The 24,713-nt window shown below is 33.5% G+C and overlaps 1 protein-coding gene across 3 annotated transcripts; it reads right to left on the bottom strand.

Annotated features, from left to right (window-relative positions):
- Positions 1 to 47: 47 nt before the first annotated feature.
- Positions 48 to 24,713, bottom strand: LOC123540529 (ras-related GTP-binding protein C-like). Of its 3 annotated transcripts, XM_045325621.2 has the most exons (12): positions 24,554 to 24,681; positions 24,188 to 24,332; positions 16,833 to 16,972; positions 15,324 to 15,418; positions 14,616 to 14,749; positions 13,994 to 14,193; positions 13,209 to 13,323; positions 12,118 to 12,260; positions 11,034 to 11,141; positions 9,516 to 9,548; positions 8,695 to 8,834; positions 48 to 6,930 (listed from the first exon to the last, which is right to left on the bottom strand). In XM_045325621.2, exons 3-12 carry the CDS (start codon positions 16,952 to 16,954, stop codon positions 6,788 to 6,790), a joined length of 1,233 nt encoding a protein of 410 aa, XP_045181556.1. In that variant the 5' UTR covers positions 16,955 to 16,972; positions 24,188 to 24,332; positions 24,554 to 24,681; the 3' UTR covers positions 48 to 6,787. The 3 variants fall into 3 exon arrangements, with proteins under 3 accessions (XP_045181556.1, XP_045181555.1, XP_045181557.1); XM_045325620.2 differs by lacking the exon at positions 24,188 to 24,332 and having other exon boundaries at positions 24,554 to 24,713; XM_045325622.2 differs by lacking the exons at positions 11,034 to 11,141; positions 24,188 to 24,332 and having other exon boundaries at positions 24,554 to 24,713.

Genomic DNA, 24,713 nt, shown 5'->3' with positions numbered 1-24,713 from the left:
CTTTCTGAAAAGATTGGAAGACAAAACTTCACAACAAACTTTTAACAAAATGTTTTCAGTGTTTTATTTCAATTTACAAATTGATATATCTATATACATAACAATATGACAGTGCTGAATGAACATGACTTGTGTAATCTCAGAAATTGCTTACAATGTATACACAATACTAATACATCTAGCAACAATTCAGTTTTCAGCCACTCGACTGAAAAACTATTATGTATATGTATAATTACTTATTTATAAAATTGGTATACACTTTAAAATGTAAATCGGGAATTCAGTAACTGGCAAACTGAGGTTTACAGCCGCTTAAAAAGCCATTACTGTAAAATCAGGAATTTTTGAAAGGGGTTTGATTTTTTCTTTATTTGATAACTGTGGATAATAAATATTCATGCTAGTGCTATACTAGTTATAAATGGTATTTAACCTTTAGCTTGCTAACGGCAAATTATTCTGCCTTTAAGCGACGGCTGATCATGATCTGCACTGTTTGCTGTTCAGTCAGTACATTTTCAGTGAACACCTCTTTAAAAAATAAGTGGTGCTGCCCAAATTAAAAGATGGACAAGTTCATTATAGAAATTTAGCAGGGTAAGGGTTAATGTATAACAAGCTGGATATATATGGCAGTTATTCTATCTACAAATTTCAAATACAGCGAACTTGTATTCTGTGAAAATATCTAATTTTACATTATATAGATCCAAAATGGTCGAAATATTTTTTTTCTCATCTATATTACATAAATACTCTGAAAAAAAATAATTACACAAATTCAATACCTATTATACATAGTGACCAAAGAAACATCTGTTGTTCACAAGAAAACGAAAGATCTTAAAATTTGATCTTCCATATAAAACCACTTTCCTTCTTATTCAATTGCTTTTCAAAATCTTACCTTCTTGGCAAGTACAGCCATAAATATCTAGTGTAGAAAGAGTGATAATGATATAGTTCTTAGCAAAATTTGATAATTTTGTAAGAACTTAAGTACTTCTATATTCTAACTGTGGAACATTCTTTAAGTTATCACTATACACTATTAATTTAATAAAGTATAAAACAACAGCTAAAGGATTGACTAATAATAGCTGCTTTTTTTCAGGCTGATTAACAGACTGGATGCTTATGGCAAGCAGCTGCTTAATACAGGTGACAGCTAACACAGGTTCAAAAGTATATATAGCATGTTGATTCAGTACTTTGAGGTCCTTTTGTCTTAAAGTTACTCGCCCCTAGTTTAGGTGCAAATTTTCAACATGTTCATTTCCACAAAGTTTGGCACAGAATGTATAATGACACTAAAAAATGGTAAAGTGAGTGAAAATTAAAGTTAGATATTGGTAACAAGAGAGTCATGATGACCCTGGATCGCTCACCTGAGTAATATGAGCTACATGTTTCAAATGTCAAACTGATGAGAAAATATCAAGAAAGTCAGTAGGTCACATTCATGGTCAATGAAATTCAGTTTTACGATTTGTGTGCAAAACTGTGTATGTCATCAAAATTTCAAGGCTGTATATTAAAAATCAAGAAAGTAGGTCAGTAGGTCAAGGTCACAGTCAAGAGACATCATATTACTTAGGGTCATCAGATAATTATAATTAAACAATTAAATAATTTGAACAATTTTGGTAGAGGACCACTAGATGATGCTACACACCAGATATCAAAGCCCTAGGGCCTGTGGTTTTGGACAAGAAGATTTTTAACGTTTTTCCTTTCGGTTGCCATGGCAACCAGAGTTCTGCATGGAATTCAATTCTTTGAATAATTTTGAAAGGGGGCCACCCAAGGATCATTCCTGTGAAGTTTGGTGTAATTCTGCCCAGTGGTTTTCAAGATTTTTTTAGAAATTGTCGACGCACGCCGGACGACTGACGCCGGACGACGAACATCAAGCGGTCACAATAGCTCACCTTGTCACTTCGTGACAGGTGAGCTAAAAATGCAAGAATTTTCTGCATTATTTCATAGGTGTTTACTACCTTTTGCACAATAACTTTATAAGAATATCTTGGAAAAATCTTGTGTCACCAAGTTTGTACCGATACCACTAGTCAGTGTCAGATTAGTCACTTTTTATGGATTTTTGAAAGAAGTTATTTTTTGCCTAAAATGTGCAAGTAAGTTTCTTTAAAACATCTCACTCACCTTAATTCTAATGTCTTATCCAGTATATGGTAAATCACTTGTTTGAATTCTAACAGGATAATCCTGTTCTGTCTGAAAACATCTTGTATAAGCTAATGTTTCATATACTTATAATATAGTGTTGTTATAATCTAAGATAAATAAAGACTACCTTAATATTTTATCCATGTAAAATTATTTTGACATGTTCTTTAGCCAACAACAGTGAGTTTATCAGGAACTAATGTACCATCATGTTCATAAAACACAATTCATGAAATATTTTGTCTGCTTATAATGTTAATATAGACAAAACTTTTTTAATATTGTATTGTGTACTTATAAATCTCAAAATCTGCAATGAAAGTACATCCTCCGTAAGTAAACACATAACTGTCGCCTCCATCTTCAGTAAGTGAAGTCAATATTTACAAAATCTTTCAGGCAACTCGTAACTTGCATATTTATACATTAATGTAGAGTTTGGCTGAGTTTTAAGTCACAACAGAATTAAATAAATTGTTTGACATGAGAGATCTTCTATAAGACCAGCTCAGATATCTTTCTATGGGTTAGAGCAGAAAATGCCACAATACATGCTATCTATGGGCAATGTCCAGTAATGTTGGCTGTTTGAGCCAGAAATGTTCTCATGTCAAGGAAAAAACACAATCCTTTTATGGGAGAAATCAAATAAAACTAGAAAATGCTTTTGTAAAAAAGCGCATGTCTCCCCCAATGCAAAGTCCTATAGGCAAGAAGTCAATAGGGGTCAGGAGCGGAAGTCAAAGAGACACTGATGGTTGGCTGCAATAGGGATCATCTACTTGGCATGTCCAGTCATCCTGCTAAATTTCAACACTCGTGGCCTAGTGGTTCTCAAGTCACTGTTCAGGCTCCTGTGACCCTGACCTTTGATCAAGTGACCTCAAAATAAATAGTGGTCATGTACTCTGCATGTCCAATCATCCTATTAAGTTTCAACATTGTAGGTCAAGTGGTTCTCAAGTTATTTCCAAAAAATGATTTTACATGAACAGGCCACTGTGACCTTGACCTTTAATAGACTGACCCCAAAATCAATAGGGGTCATCTACTCTGCATGTTTAATCATCCTATGAAGTTTCAACATTCTGGGTCAAGTGGTTCTCAAGTTATTGATCGGAACTGGTTATCAATGTTCAGGCCCCTGTGACCTTGACCTTTAACGGAGTGACCCCAAAAACAATAAGGGTCATTTACTCTGCATGAACAATCATCCTATGAAGTTTCAATATTCTGGGTCGAGAGGTTCTCAAGTTATTGATTGGAAATGGTTTTCCATGTTCAGGCCCCTGTGGCCTTGACTTTTAACAGAGTGACCCTAAAATCGTTAGGGTTCATCTACTCTGCATGACCAATCATCCTACGAAGTTTCATCATTCTGGGTGAAGTGGTTCTCAAGTTACTGACCGGAAATGGTTTTCAATGTGCGGGCCCCTGTGACCTTGACCTTTCACAGAGTGACCCCAAAATCTTAAGGGGTCATCTACTCTTTATGACCAACCATCCTATTAAGTTTCAACATTCTGGGTTAAGTGGTTCTCTAGTTATTGATCGGAAATTGTTTTCAATGTTCAGGCCCCTGTGACCTTGACCTTTGACGGAGTAATCCCATAATCAATAAGAGTCATCTACTCTTTATGACCAATCATCCTATCAAGTTTCAACATTCTGGGTCAGGTGGTTCTCTAGTTATTGATTGGAAATGGTTTTCAATGTTCAGGCCCCTGTGACCTTGACCTTTGACGGAGTGACCCCAAAATCAATAGGGGTCATTTACTCTTCATGACCAATCATCCTATGAAGTTTCAACATTCTGGGTCAAGTGGTTCTCTAGTTATTGATCGGAAATGGTTTTCAATGTTCAGGCCCCTGTGACCTTGAACTTTGACGGAGTGACCCCAAAATCAATAGGGGTCATCTACTCTTCATGACCAATCATCCTATGAAGTTTCAACATTCTGGGTCAAGTGGTTCTCTAGTTATTGATCGGAAATGGTTTTCAATGTTCAGGCCCCTGTGACCTTGACCTTTGATGGAGTGACCCCAAAAACAATAGGGGTCGTCTTCTCTAGCAGCCCTACAACCCTATGAAGTTTGAAGGTTCTAGGTCAAATGGTTCTCCAGTTATTGCTCGGAAATGAAGTGTGACGGACGGACGGACGGACGGACGGACAGGGCAAAAACAATATGTCTCCTGGGGGAGACATAATTAACATTATCATACATGACATTGTGGCACAGTTCAGACAATCGAGACTTAGAAGCTGTGCAAAGCCCCAACCTAAGGGGTCAATATAATCTGAGGGAAGTAAGATACTACTGCGGTGCAGAGCCTCATTGGAGCAAATGCATTTAGACTATAAATATATACACATTTACATAACGCAAGATTTAACACAAATTGTGTTATTCTCAATTTATATACATGAATTTCTATCATGATCAGAAAAAGAATTCAGTGCTCATTAACAAAGAATATAATCATGGTAACAATTTAATACAGCAATGAGCTACAAACTTAACACATATAGTTTCTCTCTCTCTTGACATATCAGTAACATTATATACATTACACACAGTTTCTCCCACTTGACACGTATGAAACATTTGGTGACTGGCATATTTAGGAAGCACATATACATTAAAGTTATGAAAGAAGCAATAAATAAACAGGAAATTCAATGAAAACATACATGGAAGAAAGGTTAATAAATATGAGCCGCACCATGAGAAAACCAACATAGTGGGTATGCGACCAGCATGGATCCAGACCAGCCTGCGCATCCGCGCAGTCTGGTCAGGCTCCATGCTGTTCGCTTTTAAAGCCTATTGGAATTGGAGAAACTAAAAGTGAACAGTATGAAGCCTGACCAGACTGCACGGATGCGCAGGCTGGTCTGGATCCATGCTGGTCGCATACCCACTATGTTGGTTTTTTCATGGCACGGCTCAATTATGTTGATCCAACAACAAGAAAAGTCAATAAATGCATGCATGACTTCTGTCAGTGATTTTGAAATTTTGAGAATATATCAAATTATTCTTAAATTAGAAATGAAGTGTGAGAATTAATCTTTGCTAATTTCAGGTCATCCAATTATTTTGCCAAAAATTAGCCCAAGCAAAAAAACCCTAAGATTTTTATCACCTGTTTTTGAAAAATAACTGCTAACAGAAGAAGTGAACCTCAAGTTATCAGACTGCAAGTTTCACAAAATTTTAGAAACATGAAAATATGAGCCACACCATGAGAAAACCAACATAATGCATTGGGGAACAGCATGGATCCAGAGCAGCCTGCGCATCCACACAGTCTCGTCAGGATCCATGCTGTTTGCTAACGGTTTCTCTAATTGCAATAGGCTTTGAAAGTGAACAACATGGATCCTGACCAGACTGCGCGGATGCGCAGGCTGGTCTTGATCCATGCTGGTTGCAAATGCAGTACATTGATTTTCTCATGGTGCGGCTCATTTCTGGTATTATGGTATAAAAGAAAACTTTAGTATAAATCTTATAATATATAATATTGCACAGCTTTACAGACTATTTAAAGAATTATCTTAGGTATAGTCTTGGTAATGAAATTGATCTTAATAAAAAAAAATAAGAAATCAACTAATTACAAAACATTTCACATGTTTATAAAATTGCCATGTTTGATAAGGGTATAACACTGCTTTTCAAAAGTATTTCATTTACTTATCAGATATCACTAAACTTACCCAATATAAGTACCAGGTAAGAACTTGTTCTAGACAAGTGAATAACTTTTTTATATGAAACAAGTGTAACAGGATAAACGCCGTGTGTTGTAGTGCATTAGAAAACCACACTTCTTTCAACTGTAATGTTGCACTAGGAAATCTTAAAATCTCACAATAAATGCAAAAACATGCGGGTAACAACTATAAAAATATATACCATTTTTTTTGGATGTGAAAAATGAAATTTTAGAAATCTACAAAATCTAAAATTCAAAGATATAACCAGGCGGTACTACTACAACACGCATCGTGAAATGGCAGGCTATTAGCAAAAAGTGCCCACACATTCAGCTCATTTTTTTTTAAGCAGTATATTCAAGCAATGACATATTAAACCCCAAACAGATAACTACACAGACATTTTTCTTTTTATGCACTTATTAATAAGAAGTATCCAACACTCTTATTTACCATTTGTACAAGGTTTTATATCGTATCCAGTACACTAATTTACTATTTTTGCAAGGTTTTAGATAATATCCGACACACTCAGGTACTTTTTTCAGAAGGTTTTTACCTGAACTCTTGACAGTGGAGAACCGGCTCTTTTCTTATTTAAACACTCAAGGCAAAGACAATTTTCATATCTCTCTGTTACTTTAGTGTCCACTTTTCTGGCTTTAATGATAAACCCAAGTAACCACATTAAACAAAAACTGCCATTCTTTACACTACTGTTTACAACTTGTACCATCTGATTCAATTTTTTTGTCACCAATTTTGAAAAGCTTCTGTCAGTCAGGGCCTGCCTAACTTGGTGACAATGGCACACAGAAGCCCTGAACTGAGTTATCTTCTAATTATTTTCTCAGATATAAATCCGGTCACTATTTTCCAGCTAGAGTATCTTTCGGTGCATCCGGTAAGCCGTTTGGAGCAACCTCTCCGTTCGTGAGACCAAGTTTTTTCCGCAGTTCAAACACATCTTGTATACCTTGTCTAAAACACCAGAAGTTGTAGTCTATCAAACCTGCAAACCAGATTGGAAAATATATAGAATCAGTACCATAGAAATTTTAGCTCAGTCTCAAATCTAATTGGTGGTACCTCATCACAATGACTGTCCTGATTTTTATAGACAGGCTTTCAGTAGCTGAACCCAGACTTCATATTAATTATGTTTTCAGTTTTACATAATAATAATAATAATTATTTCTTAACTCTTATGTTCATATGGCAATTTATTTTCGTTATGACAAAACATTTTTTAATTCAAAAGAAAAACCATCTAAAATGTGATATTAAAACCTTTCTGCAATGCAAGCTTTTTAGTAAATTTATGCTTATTTAAGTTTGCTTAAAAAGCAAAATTTCGTCATCTTCAACCTACCATTCAAAATAAAAAATTGTCATACAAAATGTTGTATATAAAGGATTAAACAAGAGCTGTCCTTAAGACAGCACGCCCGACTTTTCTCAGTTCCTGACTCTGAATTAGATCTTTGCCGGTAAAAACTATATAAAACTTAAACCAAAAAATTAAAGTTAAAATAGAGCTTAACTCTGTCAAAATTCAAATCAGAGTTATGAAGATTGTTTCTCCTGGTGTAGACTTTGATAGTAAATAACTGTCAATAGCTTTGATAGTAACAGAGATATTTGACTTGATAAAAAACTGTAACCAATGGCAACAGCAATGCCAGGGAGAGTGCAATAGCTCTACCTTTTCTTCGAAAAGTCGAGCTAAAAATCCTTTTAAAACCATGCTGTTTTTATATTTCTCCAATATGGACTTTATGTTGGGAACAATACTGTGGCAATACAATGCAAACTACAAAACTGTTGTTAGCTCAATATTGAAATCTTCTGACTGGCAAAAATTGAAACTGTATCAATTCAATGCTGGCTTCATACAGAAAACAAGAGCTGTCGGAGGACAGCAACGCTCTACTATTCAACAGCCTTGTCGATTGAATGAATACGAGTCGAAAAAGGGGCATAATTTAGTAAAAAAGCAAAATAGGGTTATGGATAGTGCTTATCAGCAGCTCATGACAGTGGACAAGTGTGTGAAGTTTCAATCCATTCCGATTAGTGGGTACTGAGATACCAGCTTACATATAAGAATTTAACCCAAAACTCCTAAGTTGAAAAAGGGGCATAATTTTGTAAAATGCGAAGTTATTGAGCCTTTGCACTGCATGTCATATCATGACAGTGAACAAGTGTGTGAAGTTTCAATCCTTTCCCATTAGTGGATACTGAGATACCAGCTTACATACAAAAACTTAACCAAAAAATTTCTATGTTGAAAAAGGGGCATAATTTTGTAAAAAAGCAAAATAAAGTTATAGGACCTGCTTTGTGCATGTCAGATCATGACAGTGAACAAGTGTGTGAAGTTTCAATCCATTCCAATTAGTGGGTACTGAGATACCAGCTTACATACAAAACCTTAACCAAAAATTTCTAAGTCAAAAAAGGGGCATAATTTTGTAAAAAAGCAAAATAGAGTAATGGAACCTTAGCAACGTAAGTCAGTTTATCACAGTGAATAAGTGTGAGAAGTTTCAATCCATTCCCACAAGCGAGTCCAATAGCTCTACTATTCTATGAATAGTCAAGCTAAAAACTGTTGTTAGCTCAATATTGAAATCTTCTGATTGATTGGCTGGCTTCATACAGAAAATGACTCTTACTAGATGACTTGTATTGCATCATTTCTATCTGTGCATGATATTGGTCCTACATTCAGCCTGTATCTACAGCTTACAGATATTGCTGTATAACTTACCCTGCCTCTTGAAGCTGTCCTCCCTAAGTATACATACAAGAGCCAAATATTTGGTGACTTCTCTCAGGTACATCACTGTACCATTGTTCAGTTTGATAACAGATGAACTTTCTGTGTTAAAGGCACTCTCTTCTTTTACTCTGAAAAGTAAGTATCCTAAAAAGTTTATATTTTACCATTGAAATTCCATTATATATCTCTACTGAAGACTTTTAACCTGACTTTGTTTTATACTTTTACAGTATTGTTTTCTTGTTTCGTTTTCTGTATTTTAGCAGCAGACAGACAAGCAAATATGGTTGAGTTTCAAGTCAAAACAACAGAAATATAGCATATGGTGACATTATACTCTTCACACTCCATACACTGCTTCAGATGGGGGAGGGGATACCTTCCTAAAAGAATTTTACACATCAAGTTGGATTTGGATTCTGCAGCAATGAGGGGGCAGTAATTTTAAGACAGCAGACTGAATCACTGCAACAAAGGCTCCAACTAATTGAAAATGTTTTGTCATTTCATCACAATCTTTGCTTTCCATGGGCAATTTGGATACTGCATGCTTCACGCAATTTTATGTTACAAAAGAAAACACATTTGACCTAAAAAGCTCTATAAACATGGAAATGCCATACATTTAGTAGGCTGTTACAGGTCATTAAGAACTCACAAATTCATAAAAAATATAAAGAGGATATTTGTGAATTATCTAAAATAAGATGTATCCCTCACTGCAAAGGGAGATCAGCATGTTCAAGTTCATGACCAGTATAAAAAATATGCAGTATATCATACTTGTGAAAAATAATGATAATCATTACCTGTCTGGTGGGAACGAAGAATCTCCGTCTTCACTGGAAAAAAAAGCAACAAAAATATCAATATACTGGATACAAAAAACTTCCATAAAAATAAAACCAAACAAATGAAATTTATCTTCAGTTCAAAAATTTCAATGTGGTTTACACTTATACATTCATTAAAGGTACATACTTTTATATATTCCTTTCTAAGCATATAAACTAAATCAATCAATATCCTTAACTGAATTTTTTTTAAACACAAGTATGGCTGTCCATATAAAAAGATGTTTTTATTACTTATAAATTTTCTCCCTGAAAGTTAAATAAAAATGGCGTGCATAACAGGTAAAGTTAAGTACCATCTGTATGTTTTTCATACAAACAGTTTTGTACATGGATGTTTGTATATGTAAAGTTTTGTACATGAAGAATTTTTCAAGAATTAAACGGGTTACAGACAGTAAAGGAAAAATAAGAACTTCGTGTTTTTATAAAATAATCTTACAGACAGAACTTAGGTGCAAAATATGGGAATGACTGAAAGAGTCAGAAATAAATATATTCTTGGAAAAAGAATTTCCCCCATTTCTTTACAACACCCCTGTTGCTATTGAAAAAAAGATCTTTCTTAAAAGCAAAGAATATTCTAAATATAATCCAAATTGGTGTTGATTTCATTTTCAAACTAAAGGACCTTAAGTGGTAAAAATATCCAGCAAAATCTTAAAATAAACCATAATGTAAAAGAACCTTAAGATATTTTTATCTTAAAGATGCACCACAGAATAACTATATTCTTTGATATATTTCACTGAATGCTCAGTATTTAATGTTTAAGTGGAGTTCAGACCCCGCTTTGTTTCTACAGGGTAAGATAGTTATTTATCTATGTTTTTTACAACTATACTGAAAAGAGATTGAATTTGAATAGGATTGCAGACAAATTTGTGAAAATACACTAATTCCAAGGGGGTGGAGTGGGGTTGGTGGGGGGGGGGGGGGGGGGTAAAAGTATGCAGCAAAATTCATATCTTCAAATCAAGGAGGCAAGTATCATGTGAAATTTACTTCTCGACATGAATAAAAGTGGACAATTTTTCAAAGAAATTCTTATCTTGTGAAAATTTTATTTCTTGGGTTAAACATTACACTGACACAATAAGATCATGTAGTGACCTTTCAGCATTTCATGGTGCAAGAAGACCCCAGGTGCCCCTACAGGCATTTACCCAAGGCCTATAATCAAGCTAGATGACTTTCTCACATGATACAATTCTATGCCCTAATCAAGGCTTTTGAACCCACAATTGTGAGGGGCAAGTAATCTTTAGAAAATCATGGTGGATTCTTGTGAAATTCATTTCTTGAGATACATGTAAATGAAGGTGGAAAAATATTCAAAGAAATTGATATTTTGAGATAAATCAAGGCAAAGAATAACATTTTCAGATGGAAATTATATTGCAAACATCTCCAGGAGAGTAGGAGAGCTGTACACTGCAGTATCAAGTAATCCAAGACAGACTTCATTCAGACCTTAGTGAGTCATCACTATCAAAACTAATCGGACTTATACAAAACTTTCCACGATGTTGCGGTGGGATGAGACTGTCAGCAACGGAATTTGAAGCTCTGTTTTCCTCACTTGAAAATAAAAACTACATTATTTAGGACATATGTTTAAACAAAAAGTGAGACCATTAACACTTTGCTCACTCTATAGGCTGGATATGCAAGACATTTATTCACAGGGATAAAAGCCTAATCTGTCCTAAAGCATAATCTATGTTGTATATTGTTTCAATTCTGCTCATTTCCATCAATATATCATGTAAAGATTAAAAACAAATTTATCCTTAGAACAGTTTTATATCCAATAGATAAAAGTGTGGAGTAACTTTATTCTGAACTGTTGTGGGTTTTTTTTAAGGTAGTGGACCTGATTTTATGTGCTATTGCTTAAGAAATGAAATGATTTTTTTTCCGGTGTTCATGCGAAATGAACAACAGAATAGGATTGGCAAATCCATGAATCGCGAAATGAATGACAGAATAGGATTGGCAAATCCATGAATCGCATGATTCATGGATTTGCCAATCCTATTCTGTTGTTCATTTCGCATGAACACCGAAAAAAATAGTTTCATTTCTTATATTTACATTATATTTCCTTTGCATTTGTAAACAAGATAATATTATAAATTGCACATATTTTGTAGCATTTAACATTAAAATCAGCTCCCGGCCATTCTGTTCACTACACTGAACAACTGTGACGTCATCGAAGAACTTCTGCCTGGCTATATGCGGACGCTGTAAGAACAGCGGTTGGTTATCATTAAGCAGCGATGACATAAATTTCGCGCCTTTCCTTTTGCTGTTAATATGAAATGAATGTCATAATTTTCAATGGAAAAGAATAGGGCGAATGTAAATATTATATTCTTGAATGCTATTTCATTCTCTGACTTTATATGTAGACTTACCAAGCACATGGCTTCCATTAAAATGAAGAATGTCATAATTACAAAAGCAAAATATGTACTTGAATGTGACTTGTTGATTGTCACTTTCAGGTTCATCACTTACTTTACGTTTGCACTAAAATGAGAATACTTACCCATAAATCATTGAAATGTCGAGAACAACATCTATCATATCACAGCATAACTCGTAGGATTGCATGTCAACAGGAGAACTGTCTGTAGCAATGTATATCTTACTGACCACATCAAACAAAAAAGCTTTCTCTATACCTGAATTCTGTAAAGTATAATATTTACAAATCACATAACATTTTTGTCAATCTGCAACATTAAATCCAGTTCAAAGTCCATATAGTTAGTCCCTAGTCTGGATCAATGACAGATCAAAATAATTCCCAATATTCTCACAGATTTCTTTACTGCATTTGTCTACAAAATTAACCCTTACTCCACTAAATTTCTTTAATGAAATTGTCCATCTTTCAATTTAGACAGTACCATTAAGTATTAAAAGGGGTGCTTACCATAAAGATACTGACTGAAGAGCAGTGAACACAATGCCCAACTGTATAGTGCTGCTTCAATGGAATATTACAGAGTAGACACATGACATGACATCCACGTAGTCACAATATACTGACACTAGGCTGACTAGTCTTAGAACTACCCTCTTAATGCTGAGTGCCAAGTGAGGAAGCTATTACACCAATTTTTATGTATTTGGTATGAAGCGGCCCGGGAGTGAACTCATGAACACGCTACTCAGTGTGCTCTACCACTAAGCTACCAAGATGGCGTAACGGTGGATGAAGACATTCAGTACACTCCTCAAGGATTAACAATAAAATCATCTTTCCTGAATGATGGATGAATTTGCCATTCCACCAATCCACAAAATTAAATCCAATTGCGCATACATACATTTAATTACATCTTTAAAACTTAAAATCCATAAATCTATTTCCCCAAGAATTACCAGAAGTCAATTTGACATGTAACAAAAATTCAGAAATATTGTTGAATTAGTTAATTGTCACCTCATTTTTTGGTAGAGCAAATGACATTTTGCAAGCCAATCGGTTGACTTTCTCACATGGAGGAATACAACCAAAAACATGGTTTGAACACATTGTGAAGTTTGTATACTAGCAAAGGCTCACAAACAAAAACTTGAAAACTAGAAGAAAATGGTGACAAAATTAAACAAAGAACTGGAATTACTTACTGATATGAAAATGTCTAGGAGATTTTCTAGTGTTGGCAACTGTGGGATTAATTTCTGTATCACTTTACTAAATGCTTCAAATATTGAGTGGTCATATATACTGGTTAAATAAAAGCTGAAATGGAAAAAGAAATTTAATTAATATTATCATCATAATCTTTTTCTGTAAAAACATTTTTGTTTCTTATATATTTTTACTATGTCCAAATGAAACTACACTCTTCTACGTTAATGCCTGAGTGGATGATTAAAACAGTGTTATTTTTTTCTGCTGAACAACACAGGCTTAATGTTAGCAGAAAGACTTGCCACAAAAATACAAATATATAGATGCAGCAAAAGTAATTTGTAACGGGTTTTTATTATATTTAATGCTTTATTGTCCACAAACAAAAGTGGGTTCTTCTAGCTGCCATTTTGCAAACAATTCATGAGTATGACATACACACCAATCAGTGTTCAACGTTAGGAAAAAAAAAGCTGCAAGTGTACATTAACAGTGACAAGATATATGCAAACTGTTTAGAACAGCTGTCACATAGTGTCGGTGATATTTGCATACTTTACATCATTTGCATACTTGAATGGGAATACATTATCGGTTTGTAAATTAACGATACCGCACATCTCTGCATTACTGATCATTTTTACTTTTTCAGGGGCAAGTGGGTATATCGTTATTTCTATCACTGTTCAAATATGCATATTTAATTTGCTTGTAAAACTAGTTCTATCCTAAAAATTTACAAAATCTAAAGTGGTTGTAAGAATATTTGTCCACAAACCTTAAATGTAAATTATCTAATCCTGCATCAACAAGGTCATCTGTGGCACGCTGATGTATATCTCGCTGCGTCTCTATCTTATGGTCATCGGACAGACCGTCTACTTTGTGGATAAACACTTCAAACTTTATTTTTGGATTTATTTTGTACGCTCGTGATACTGTGAAGTGAAGTTTGGCCAATGCATCCATATAATCATCCTAGAAAATAAAACATCACAGTGTTTCTTAATTTTTAACAGTATAGTTGCCTTAGGCAGCTGTTCAGCTAAAAGCTTATCTATGCAGCAAAAAAAAAAAAAAAACAAGCATAAAATATGCATGAAATTGTCAATATTTTAATTTTTTTTCAGAACAAAAAAAAATTCAGGCTTCTCAATGCAAAAATAAAGCAGCTTAGCTGAGCTGAACAATATGACTTCTCTTCAGCAGAAGGTTTAAAACCTGACATGACTTGACTTTGTGATCCACAACATCTTATTAAAAGCAGACTTTGCAGATGAATGATAAGGTTGTCATGGCAGCACTGCTAAAGTAATATCAATCTTTGTATTGAATCTAACAATTTCTCTAGGGTACTTAAGTTAGGTGTCAAGACGTAGAAAATTTGAACACTAATTTACCTGAGAATCTATAACAAATATAAGAGCTCCACATCCTCCGAAGATATGCTCTGAGTCAAATGTCGAGTCAAAGTAGTCTAAATGTCCGGGCAAATCCCAGATTTGAAAAACTACAAACGAACAATTGGTCACATCTGAAAAAGCCAGAAAAAAAGTCAAAATATGTAGGAAATTATAATGTTAGCATTGTGTGTGGCAACTTAAGAATATTATCTTAAAAGGTACAAGTTATGTTAAATGAGTAAGAAAAAATAAACATTTTTTTAGAACATTCATAAGCACATTAATACTACTCTCAACAGGTAGGTGACGACTTCCCTACCTGAAATTGTTTAAAGAACTAACAGGTTAAACCATGTTTAGGTCTTCCATCATTAATCTTTAGAGTGATGTACTGAGATCAAGTTAACTATCTCTGAAATAATGATATAATTAAGTAACTTTGATAATTACCACTGACAATTTATAAAAAGGTCAAATTCCTCAAAACTTATTTCTACCTCCAAATTATTATTTTCTCTTCTATACGTCTGGCTAACATTACAGACTTTGTTCAAAACATATATCTTACACATGGCATGTGCAAAAAAAAAAAAAACCCAAAAAAAACTTTTTTCAGAATTGGAGTTTATAAATATTTGTTTCTGTAAACTGAAATCCATATTTTCTGCTCCTAAATGTTGATATTTGAGGTAACTGTTGTCTTACCTTCTTTGACTACTTTGCTTGTACTTTCTAGGAAGAGTGTCTCATTTGGTGACACCTTATGAAAGACTACCTTCTGTATGGAGGATTTACCACTCCTGTAACAGATAGTACAACTCTCCATTACTGGAGTAGATAAAGTGAATTACTGGAGTAGATAAAGTGAATTACTGGTTTAGATAAAGTGAATTACTGGTGTAGATAAAGTGAATTACTGGAGTAGATAAAGTGAATTACTGGTGTAGATAAAGTGAATTACTGGTGTAGATAAAGTGAATTACTGGTGTAGATAAAGTGAATTACTGGAGTAGATAAAGTGAATTACTGGTGTAGATAAAGTGAATTACTGGTGTAGATAAAGTGAATTACTGGTTTAGATAAAGTGAATTACTGGAGTAGATAAAGTGAATTACTGTAGTAGATAAAGTGAATTACTGGTTTAGATAAAGTGAATTACTGGAGTAGATAAAGTGAATTACTGTAGTAGATAAAGTGAATTACTGGTTTAGATAAAGTGAAACTACCATGCTTCTGAGTTGTGGAAAAGGAAATACCAATCAATGTTTAGAATTTATCCAAAAACAGAAGTTCTACAGAGTGTTTGGGAGATACAGACGTAATCCCTCTGCTCAATTTGACCAAGGTGGACAAAAATTCCACTTTTCGTGTTTTTTCCCCCCAATTTTATCCAAATTTTCATGTCATTCAGACTAGAATCAATAATTATCATCTTAAAAATGATAATTTGTTCATTTCTGTTCCTCTATGTTTAATATTAAAGTTATTAAAGTTTTTTTATTCTAACAAAATCAAAGTGTGGATTTCGTCCGTCTTGGGTCAAATTTTGTCCTACCAGTCTGAAAAGAACACTACTGAACTTTGACCTTTAAGTGAGACCTTGACTTTGAGCTAGGGGGCTGCTTGTTGCGCATGACACATTTTCTTGTTATGAGGAACATTTTTGCCAAGTAATATTTAAATCCCTGGATGAATGGTTAATTTACAGACTGGACAGGTAAAAAGCCCTATTGATCTTTGACCTCCAAGTGTGACCTTGACCTTTGAGCTAGTGAGGTTCAGGTCTTGTACATGACACATTATCTCATTATGAGGAACATTTGTGAGAAGTTATATTAACATGATTACATGCCTGAATGAATGACAAATTCACCTCATATTATATCTCACTAAATTTATTGCAGACTAGAAATTGTGGTATAAACCCTAAATTATTAAATCCATTTTCACGCATGAAAGATTTCAAACTTAAACATCAGAAATTAGAAGCAACAAGTTTGTGATTATCTGGTTATCAAAAGTATTACTTCAAATAATTGTGGCAAACACAAAATGCAAGTGGAAAATGAAAAGAAAAACGAAGTGTAAGAGAAAACCATGATTCATCAAGAATTTATGTACCGCAATTATCAGTTTCAGTCAACTATAAATATCTATTAATAGATAATTAAATGAAATTTTCAAATTCCAGTCATGAAGACCAGTCTAGTTTACCGTCTAAGACCCATAAGCAGTATCCTGGGTTTGTGTTCTGGTACAGCTCCAGCACTATCTCCCTCCCCGTCTTCTGGACCATAGTTGAAATCCCGAGGGAATGACACGCTGTAAGCCCCCATATCATCTGGCTCGTAAGACTAGAAGCAGAAAAACAGACATAAAATTTATGATCAACTTGATGCAAGGAATACTGGTACAGACATCTTTTGACATGACTTTGTATCCACAAATTCACTTAAGAATTAATGCAACAATTACTACTGTTTGCAGATCAAATTGCCCCTTCAACTTTTTTCAAATCGATAGAGTTGCACGTTTACGTCACAGAAACTGTGAAGCTTGAGCTATCTTTGGAGTAATTCTAACAGGTTAACCCCACCTCGTCCACAATAAATTATTCATTCACCTTGTCGTAGAACTTTTTTTTTATATCTTGATGTCACACAAAGCGCGCGCTCTGACTCAGTCTTTGAAGTATTGCCGTACTTGCATACATTGTAAAATGCAATAAGGTGATAATGGATATGTTTTAAAAGTAGAATATAGAATAGTTCAACTACGTTCAAATGAAAACAGCACTTTCTTGTTTGTTATGACAATTATTATCGACAAAATTTCCAACCACGCAAGGTATACAAGGTTTTATAGAAAGGTATCTTATTGAATCTTCAAGCTACGCAGCACTTGTAGATCCATAAACACTGATTTATTTGATATTCAAACTTTTGCAGAGTCTTCTGTAGCTTAACTATCGCAAATCTAACTCCATTTTAGATCTAGTTTTATTTCATTTTTATTTTATTGGTAGGGTTTACGTGTATGTGAATTTATCTACTATTTATTTGAAGTTGTTTAAACACTATTTGAGTTATTTACATACAGGCAATTGATAAGCCTTGTCTTCGTTCATGGAAAGAACCATTTATAGACTCACATAAGTCAAAATAGTTCCAAGTTTTGTTTGGTTTATATTTTTGATGGTCACTCTACATGGACCAAAATAATTGAGGATAAATAACAGCACACCGTCATGTAAAGTTATTGGTTTTATCACTTGCGCTTTATGTGTAACGTTAATCATGTTAAGGGGAATTATGATAACTTTTACATAAATTAATGAGGAATTTAATCTCCCCTTTTGATTAGTCTAAATAATGAAACCTCTGGTAGACTGATTTTACATTTCGAAATTTTACGTTGTCTACCTAAAGGGGATATTGACCAGTCAAAAAATATAACGATATTCAACTCTTGAGTACAATAATTATTTGGACTACCTTTTTGATACATGTAAGTTTTATTTGAATTTATCTCATATTTGCAACAAATCAGCATCTAAACCCAAATCTAGTGATGACAATTTCTTTCGAGTAGAGAAAATAACTCGTAACTGTTTCCTAGGATCGCGTCAAAATAGTTAGACTAAGACTCACATATTCCATAAGAAATTGCCGACTTTTTTCAACTAAAGAGGCATGGTCGGTTCCTGGAATCAAACTTATGCCCTTCAATCAATGATGAGCGAATCCAACATCTCGAGTCAGTCACGTTTTATGATTATTGTGAAAACTAAACTCGAGATACGTTATTTAAAAGAAAAGTCTGCAGCTAAAGTTACTGAAATTTAGGCAGAAAAAAGGCCTGTAATGTTACGATTAATATAAAAGAGTGTCTTTTTTTCACATCCACGCTACCTAAAGGTAGTGTGCAATGTGGCAAGATTCATTTAAATTTTAAATGAAGATTAGATCTAGTGCATCTGTTACAATCCGGTTAAACACCCTTTCGAACAGTATTTAAATCATCATTTCTCGGTCATGCAGCCAATGTAAACAAGTTCATTCAGTATTTTTTACTCGAATCAGAACGGCCGAGTTACCTGTATAGACGAGTTCCAAAAATAGCTTCAGCATCGCTGCTTTTGTGACATAAAGGTACAAGTCTATCGATTTAAGATAAGGCGAAAGGGCAATTTGATCTGCAAACAGTAGTATTATATCATAAATAAACTGATTTTTAACTGGTCATTTTTTTATAACTAAAAATTTCGATAAAATGACCATTTCCCACTGAGTTAGGAGTCTTTAATAACATCAGTTTTCTGAAAATCTGAAATATTTCCTTTTTTTTTAAATATGGATTAAATAATACAGTTGACCCTGCTTTAGCGACCATCTTTATTAAATTGTCACTTGCCTTAGGCAGCTATTCAGCTAAAACCTGAAACTGACATTATCTTGTAATTTCAAATTGTCTTAAGCAGCCACCTGTTTTAAATAGCCAGACTGGGTTACTTCCTTGGCTGCTTAATACAGGTCTGATTGTTGTAACATTGGATCACTAACTAATAGTCTAAGAGTATCACCTAAATCTTTCTTAAAAAAGGGGGAAGGAGGATATTTTTATTTCCCGTAACTAAATCCTGTATGTAAACAAAAAAAAAGATAAACTTTTAAGATTAAAAAACAAAATATACTGTAGAGTTTATCAATCAAACAAAAGCAACAAAAATACCTACTGAAATACAAATATTATCATTAAAAAAAATCTCAAAAACTTTGGGCAGGTGGGATGATAATCACACAATTCATTTTTTATGGACTTTAGTGAAAGTTTTAAGATGAAGCCTTTTATTAGATCTGTCAACTGGGAATCTTGAGCCCCTGTTTTTCAGATTGGGAAGTCCATGTGCAATAATTGACCATTTTAACCCTTATAATGATGGACACAATTGATTTTGCATTTGCGACCAGTGTAGATCATGATCAACCTGCACATTTGTGCAGTCTGATCATAATCTGTACTGTTTGCCATTCAGTCAGTATATATTTGGTAAACCCTTTTAACAGTTAATAGTCTTGTCCAAATTGAAAGATGGACAAGTTCATTATAGAAATTTAGCAGGGTAAGGGCCAAGTTAAAAGAAATTTCAACGAAACTGAGCCGTGATCAAATGTCCTTTAAGTTTTTGTCCTACTGTTTCATCCGTGATGAAAAAAGTTACTAAACTCTCACTGAAATGCATATATATCAAAATAAAAATCGTGGGGTAACGTATTCTAGAATTACCGCTGCCAAATATCCAATTCAGTTTAGCGAACGCCCTCTTGAAATCAATATGTAATTTAGCAACCCCAGCTAAATTTTCAAAATCAAAATATTGCATATTAAATAAATACATCTTAAAGGGCTGTGTTTTTCTAACTCAGAACAGTTTAATTTTTTTAAATATCTTAAAAAATAAAAAAAGTTATGAAGAATTGAAGTTTGGCATAAGTCACATTTTTCTGGAAATTTTTACAAGTATATTTTAATACAGGAAATCAACTCGCGTTCGTGGACCAAAGAAAGGGAAATTTTCAACTTCAAATCTTCATAACTATTTTAATTTTTATGCTATACTCATGAAACTTAACAGTCATTTTCCTGTAGAATCCACTGCTGTCATCAGTTTTTGTGTAGTGCAAACAGGCACTGTCATAATACAGGAAAACGCAAGGAAATTCAGTAAAAAAATTTAATAAATTGTCAGTTTCCGCATAAAATAATTTAATAATTTTCAACAATCAATATGATAATACAATGTTGTAAATGTTCATCAATCATAGTGTAGCTTTTAAAAGCAATTTTATATTGTAATATACCCTGTATAAAACACATCGTTTAGCTTAAAACATTACCAGAATATTATTAATATATTATTTATTCATTTAAACAACTGGTTATGAAATATAAACTTTACCAGATACACATTATAATATAACAAAAATTTTCATAAGAACTATAATGCTTACAAACAAAATTCCCAAATAATAAGGATTTTGAAAATTTTATAATAGTTTTAAAACAAAGTTCATTTTCTATCCATGGCACATTCTAAAAATAAGTTTTTAATTTTTATTTCATTGACTTTTTAATTTCTTAAGCTAATACAAGTCTTTCAGTCGAAAGACATGGTGTCTTCCAAATGAGAAACATTGTTAAGATTGAATGTCGCTCAATCCAATTGAAATCTCCGACCGGATAATATTTAAACTGATTTTTTTTTAAATGGACCAACTTCAAAAGCAGGGTTTTCCCTCGGAAATTTTGATAGGGGGTCATCATGACCCTTAATTATTGACCATCTTTATACAAATTACCCATCAAACATAACAAACATACAAATACCACCACTTGCATTTAGCGACCACTTTCCTGTCTGTTTTACTCGCAAGCTTTCAAACAAATCAAGAAATGGCCCATTACATTCAACAATTAAATACAGGTCTTATAAAAACTTCAAAGAACAAGAATTTTTACATGACCTAGAAAGGCAACCATGGTCCGTGATAGACATTTATGATGACGCAGATGATGCCCTAGACACATTTCTTAAAATCTTTCTTGAAGTTATGAATCAGCATCTGCCCAAGAAAGAGCGTCGGGTTAAGTATAAACAACAACCAGACTGGTTTAGCCCAGAAATCAAGAATGCAATAAACTCAAAAACTCAAGCTAAGAGGTCAAAAAACCAAGGTGAATTCAAGTTCTGGAGAAAAAAAGTAAAATCTCTTACCAAAGAGGCAAAAAAGTCATTTTACTCACAAAATATCAACAACAGTAAGAAAGACACTAAGAAGTTATGGAAACATCTCCAAGACTTATCTGGTAAAAGTAAAAATTATCAAACCAATTACATTAATGACGATAATGGAAACCCAATAATAGATCCAAAGGCAACTGCTGAAGTATTTAACACTTTTTTTGCAAATGTTTTTAAAACAGTACCAAATCCACCAGAACATCTTACACCTGAAAGTGAAAAAATCATTAAAGAATTTGTTGAAAGTAAAGTTGAAAATAACTCATTTCAAATACAACCCATTACTGAAGAATTCATACTAAAGGAATTAAAATCACTAGATGAATCGAAGGCAACTGGGTTAGATGACATAGGCTCCAGAATATTAAAGATAAGTCATCAAATAATAGCTCAGCCTCTCACAAAGATAATTAACCTAAGTTTAACACAATGCAAATTTCCAGGAAAGTTTAAAACAGCCAAAATAACACCAATTTATAAAAAGCATTCAAAATCTGACAAATCTAACTATAGACCAATATCAATACTTCCAATATTATCTAAGCTTATTGAAAGGCATGTTTCAAATCAAATAAAGGATTTCTTGGAAACTTATCATCTTCTGCATTCCAAACAGTCAGGCTTTCGAGCAAATCACTCCTGTGAGACTGCACTTACAAATATAATTGATGACTGGATTAATGCCATTAATAAAAACTCTTTTGTTGGCACTATATTTCTAGATCTAACAAAAGCGTTTGACCTTGTAAACCACTCCTTGTTAATAGAAAAATTATACCTGTATAAGTTCAGTGAAACCTCTGTTAAATGGTTATCATCGTATTTAGAGAACCGCTCTCAACAAGTATGTGTATCTGGACAGCTTTCTTCTCCCAAAGAAATTTCTGCGGGAGTTCCACAAGGCTCTGTTCTTGGACCTATACTTTTTATACTATATATAAATGACCTTCCTTTACACACACATAATTCATCCATTGACATGTTTGCTGATGATGCAACAATGTCTGCATTTGGTAAAACTGTGACTGAAGTACACAACACCCTGCAATCTGACATTAACAAAGTAGATGAATGGTGCAAAGAAAACTCAATGCTTCCAAACATATCTAAAACTAAAACTATGTATATCACAGCCTCTTATAACAACAATAAAATTAAAAATCACATCAGTTCTAATAGCATACAAATGCAGGGTCAGCCCCTATCATATTCATCACATGAAAAGCTGTTAGGAGTACATGTTGATGAACATCTGAACTGGAAGATCCAAGTTGAACAAACTATGAAAAAATGCAATTCCAATTTATATCTTCTTTTACGAATAAAATCTTACCTGAACCTACATTCAAGAAAACTATTTTTCAATTCTTACATTTTACCGCACCTTGATTATTGTTGTACTATATGGGGGAACTGTACTGATGAGCTTCTAGAATCTGTCTTAAAATTTCAAAAACGTGCCGCAAGAATCATACTTGACAAAGAATATAATGCTCCATCAGCTGAATTGTTTAAAGAATTAAAATGGATGACTTTTTCTGAAAGAATAAAGTATAAAAAGGCAATCCTTGTTTATAAATCCATTAAAGATCACTCTACTGAACACCTTGGTTCAAAATTTATTGAAAAACAAACAGGTGATCGCCAACTTAGATCAAATGAAAACAATGAAATTAAAGTACCAAAGCCAAGAATTGAATTCTTTCGTAAATCATTACAGTACTCTGGAGCTGTAATTTGGAACAACATTCCTATACATATACGCTCCTTAGATACGTTAGAAAAATTCAAAAGATCATATCTTCAGTGGCACTTCTCTGTTATATATAATTAGAATACAAAACAATATTAATAGTCACATATTGTCATATTTTAAGTTTTTCTTGATTTGGTATATTTTATATGTTTAGGTTGTACATTTTTACATAAAATTGATTCATTGTCATTGCCTTTTACTTCTTTCCATATTATAATGTTCTCCTTTCAGGTTTGTTATATCTGTATATAGTTTATTACATGTATGTTTGATGTTCTGTACATAGTTATACATTGTATACAGTGGACCATATTGTTAATCGGTTTTGAAAAATGTATCCAATGCCGTATATGTTATCCACTTTAAATAAAGTCGTTACTTACTTACTTACTACTAATGTTTGACTTTGGGGGTCATTTTCAATTTCAAGGGGTCAATTTTTTTTTAAGTTTCAAAAAATGAATAAAATGGTAAAGAAATCTATACTGTATGAAAAAAAATCCAATAGAAAACACTGTGTTTTTGTTAACTTGCAATGTACTGTTTAGAACAAAAAGAAATACAATAACATGTACATCTACAAATTAATTTTTTACACTTTTTTTTTTAAATCAGACAGTAATTGCAACCTTTTGAATGCATTTGCGTAACTGAGGGAACTTTCGTGACGAGAATCCAGGATAAGAGAAGAATTTTCGAAGCTCGATACAAAAGGACCGTTTTGATACACGGCCAGCATTTCATTTTGCCATTTTCAACAAATAGCCAGTTATTTTTTACAGAACCCTCTCGGTGTGCAGACTTTTATATGAATGTTTGCATTTTCGGTCGAGACGGTTTCAACAGGGTTTTCCCCGCGTGCCGATGACAAGAAAAACGTCATCTTTTGTTGATGCACCATTTTTGTTGAATGGTTTACAGTATAAAGAGACGTCGATATCGAGCCGATACTTAAACCTAGAACGCAGTCCAACTTTACTACTTTGTACCTATGCGTGAATCGGTACTTACTTACAATATTGGGTACGAAATTCAAGTCGCCATAATTTCGGCCAGTAGTTGAGTTGCGCCACCAATGACGCGTTAAGAATTATTTTGAGGGTCACTTTGAAAATCAGTGTGCTAAAACGCACAAAAATGTGCGTCAAGGAAAACCCTGAAAACGGAAAAAATATGCTCAAAATGATTTCTTAATCAAGAATTTTTGAATCTAACATGTTATTTTACTTTCTTAGTGAATTACCCTGTTTATTACAAAGCCCCATTAAAACTGCAAAAATTCGTACGAATATATTTAAGTACGAATCAACATAAGGAATAAAAATATTGTCAAAGAGTGACGTATATTGTCAAAGGAAATTATTTTGTTGTTGTTACCATTTTCGTTATATTGTGCTCGCTGCTTTCATGTATTTTAACTCAATCTAAAGACATCGTCATGCTCATATTTTGGCAATGTTTACAAAATATAACTTTCAGGAAGTGTGACTGTCATCTGACAACTGGACTGGTGCAAAACTGTACGAAAATTGAGAAC

The sequence above is a fragment of the Mercenaria mercenaria genome, chromosome 16 (assembly GCF_021730395.1).
Source record: "Mercenaria mercenaria strain notata chromosome 16, MADL_Memer_1, whole genome shotgun sequence".
NCBI lineage: Eukaryota > Metazoa > Mollusca > Bivalvia > Venerida > Veneridae > Mercenaria > Mercenaria mercenaria.
The sequence above is the reverse complement of the archived record's forward strand: the minus strand, read 5'-3'. Positions and strand labels throughout refer to the sequence as shown.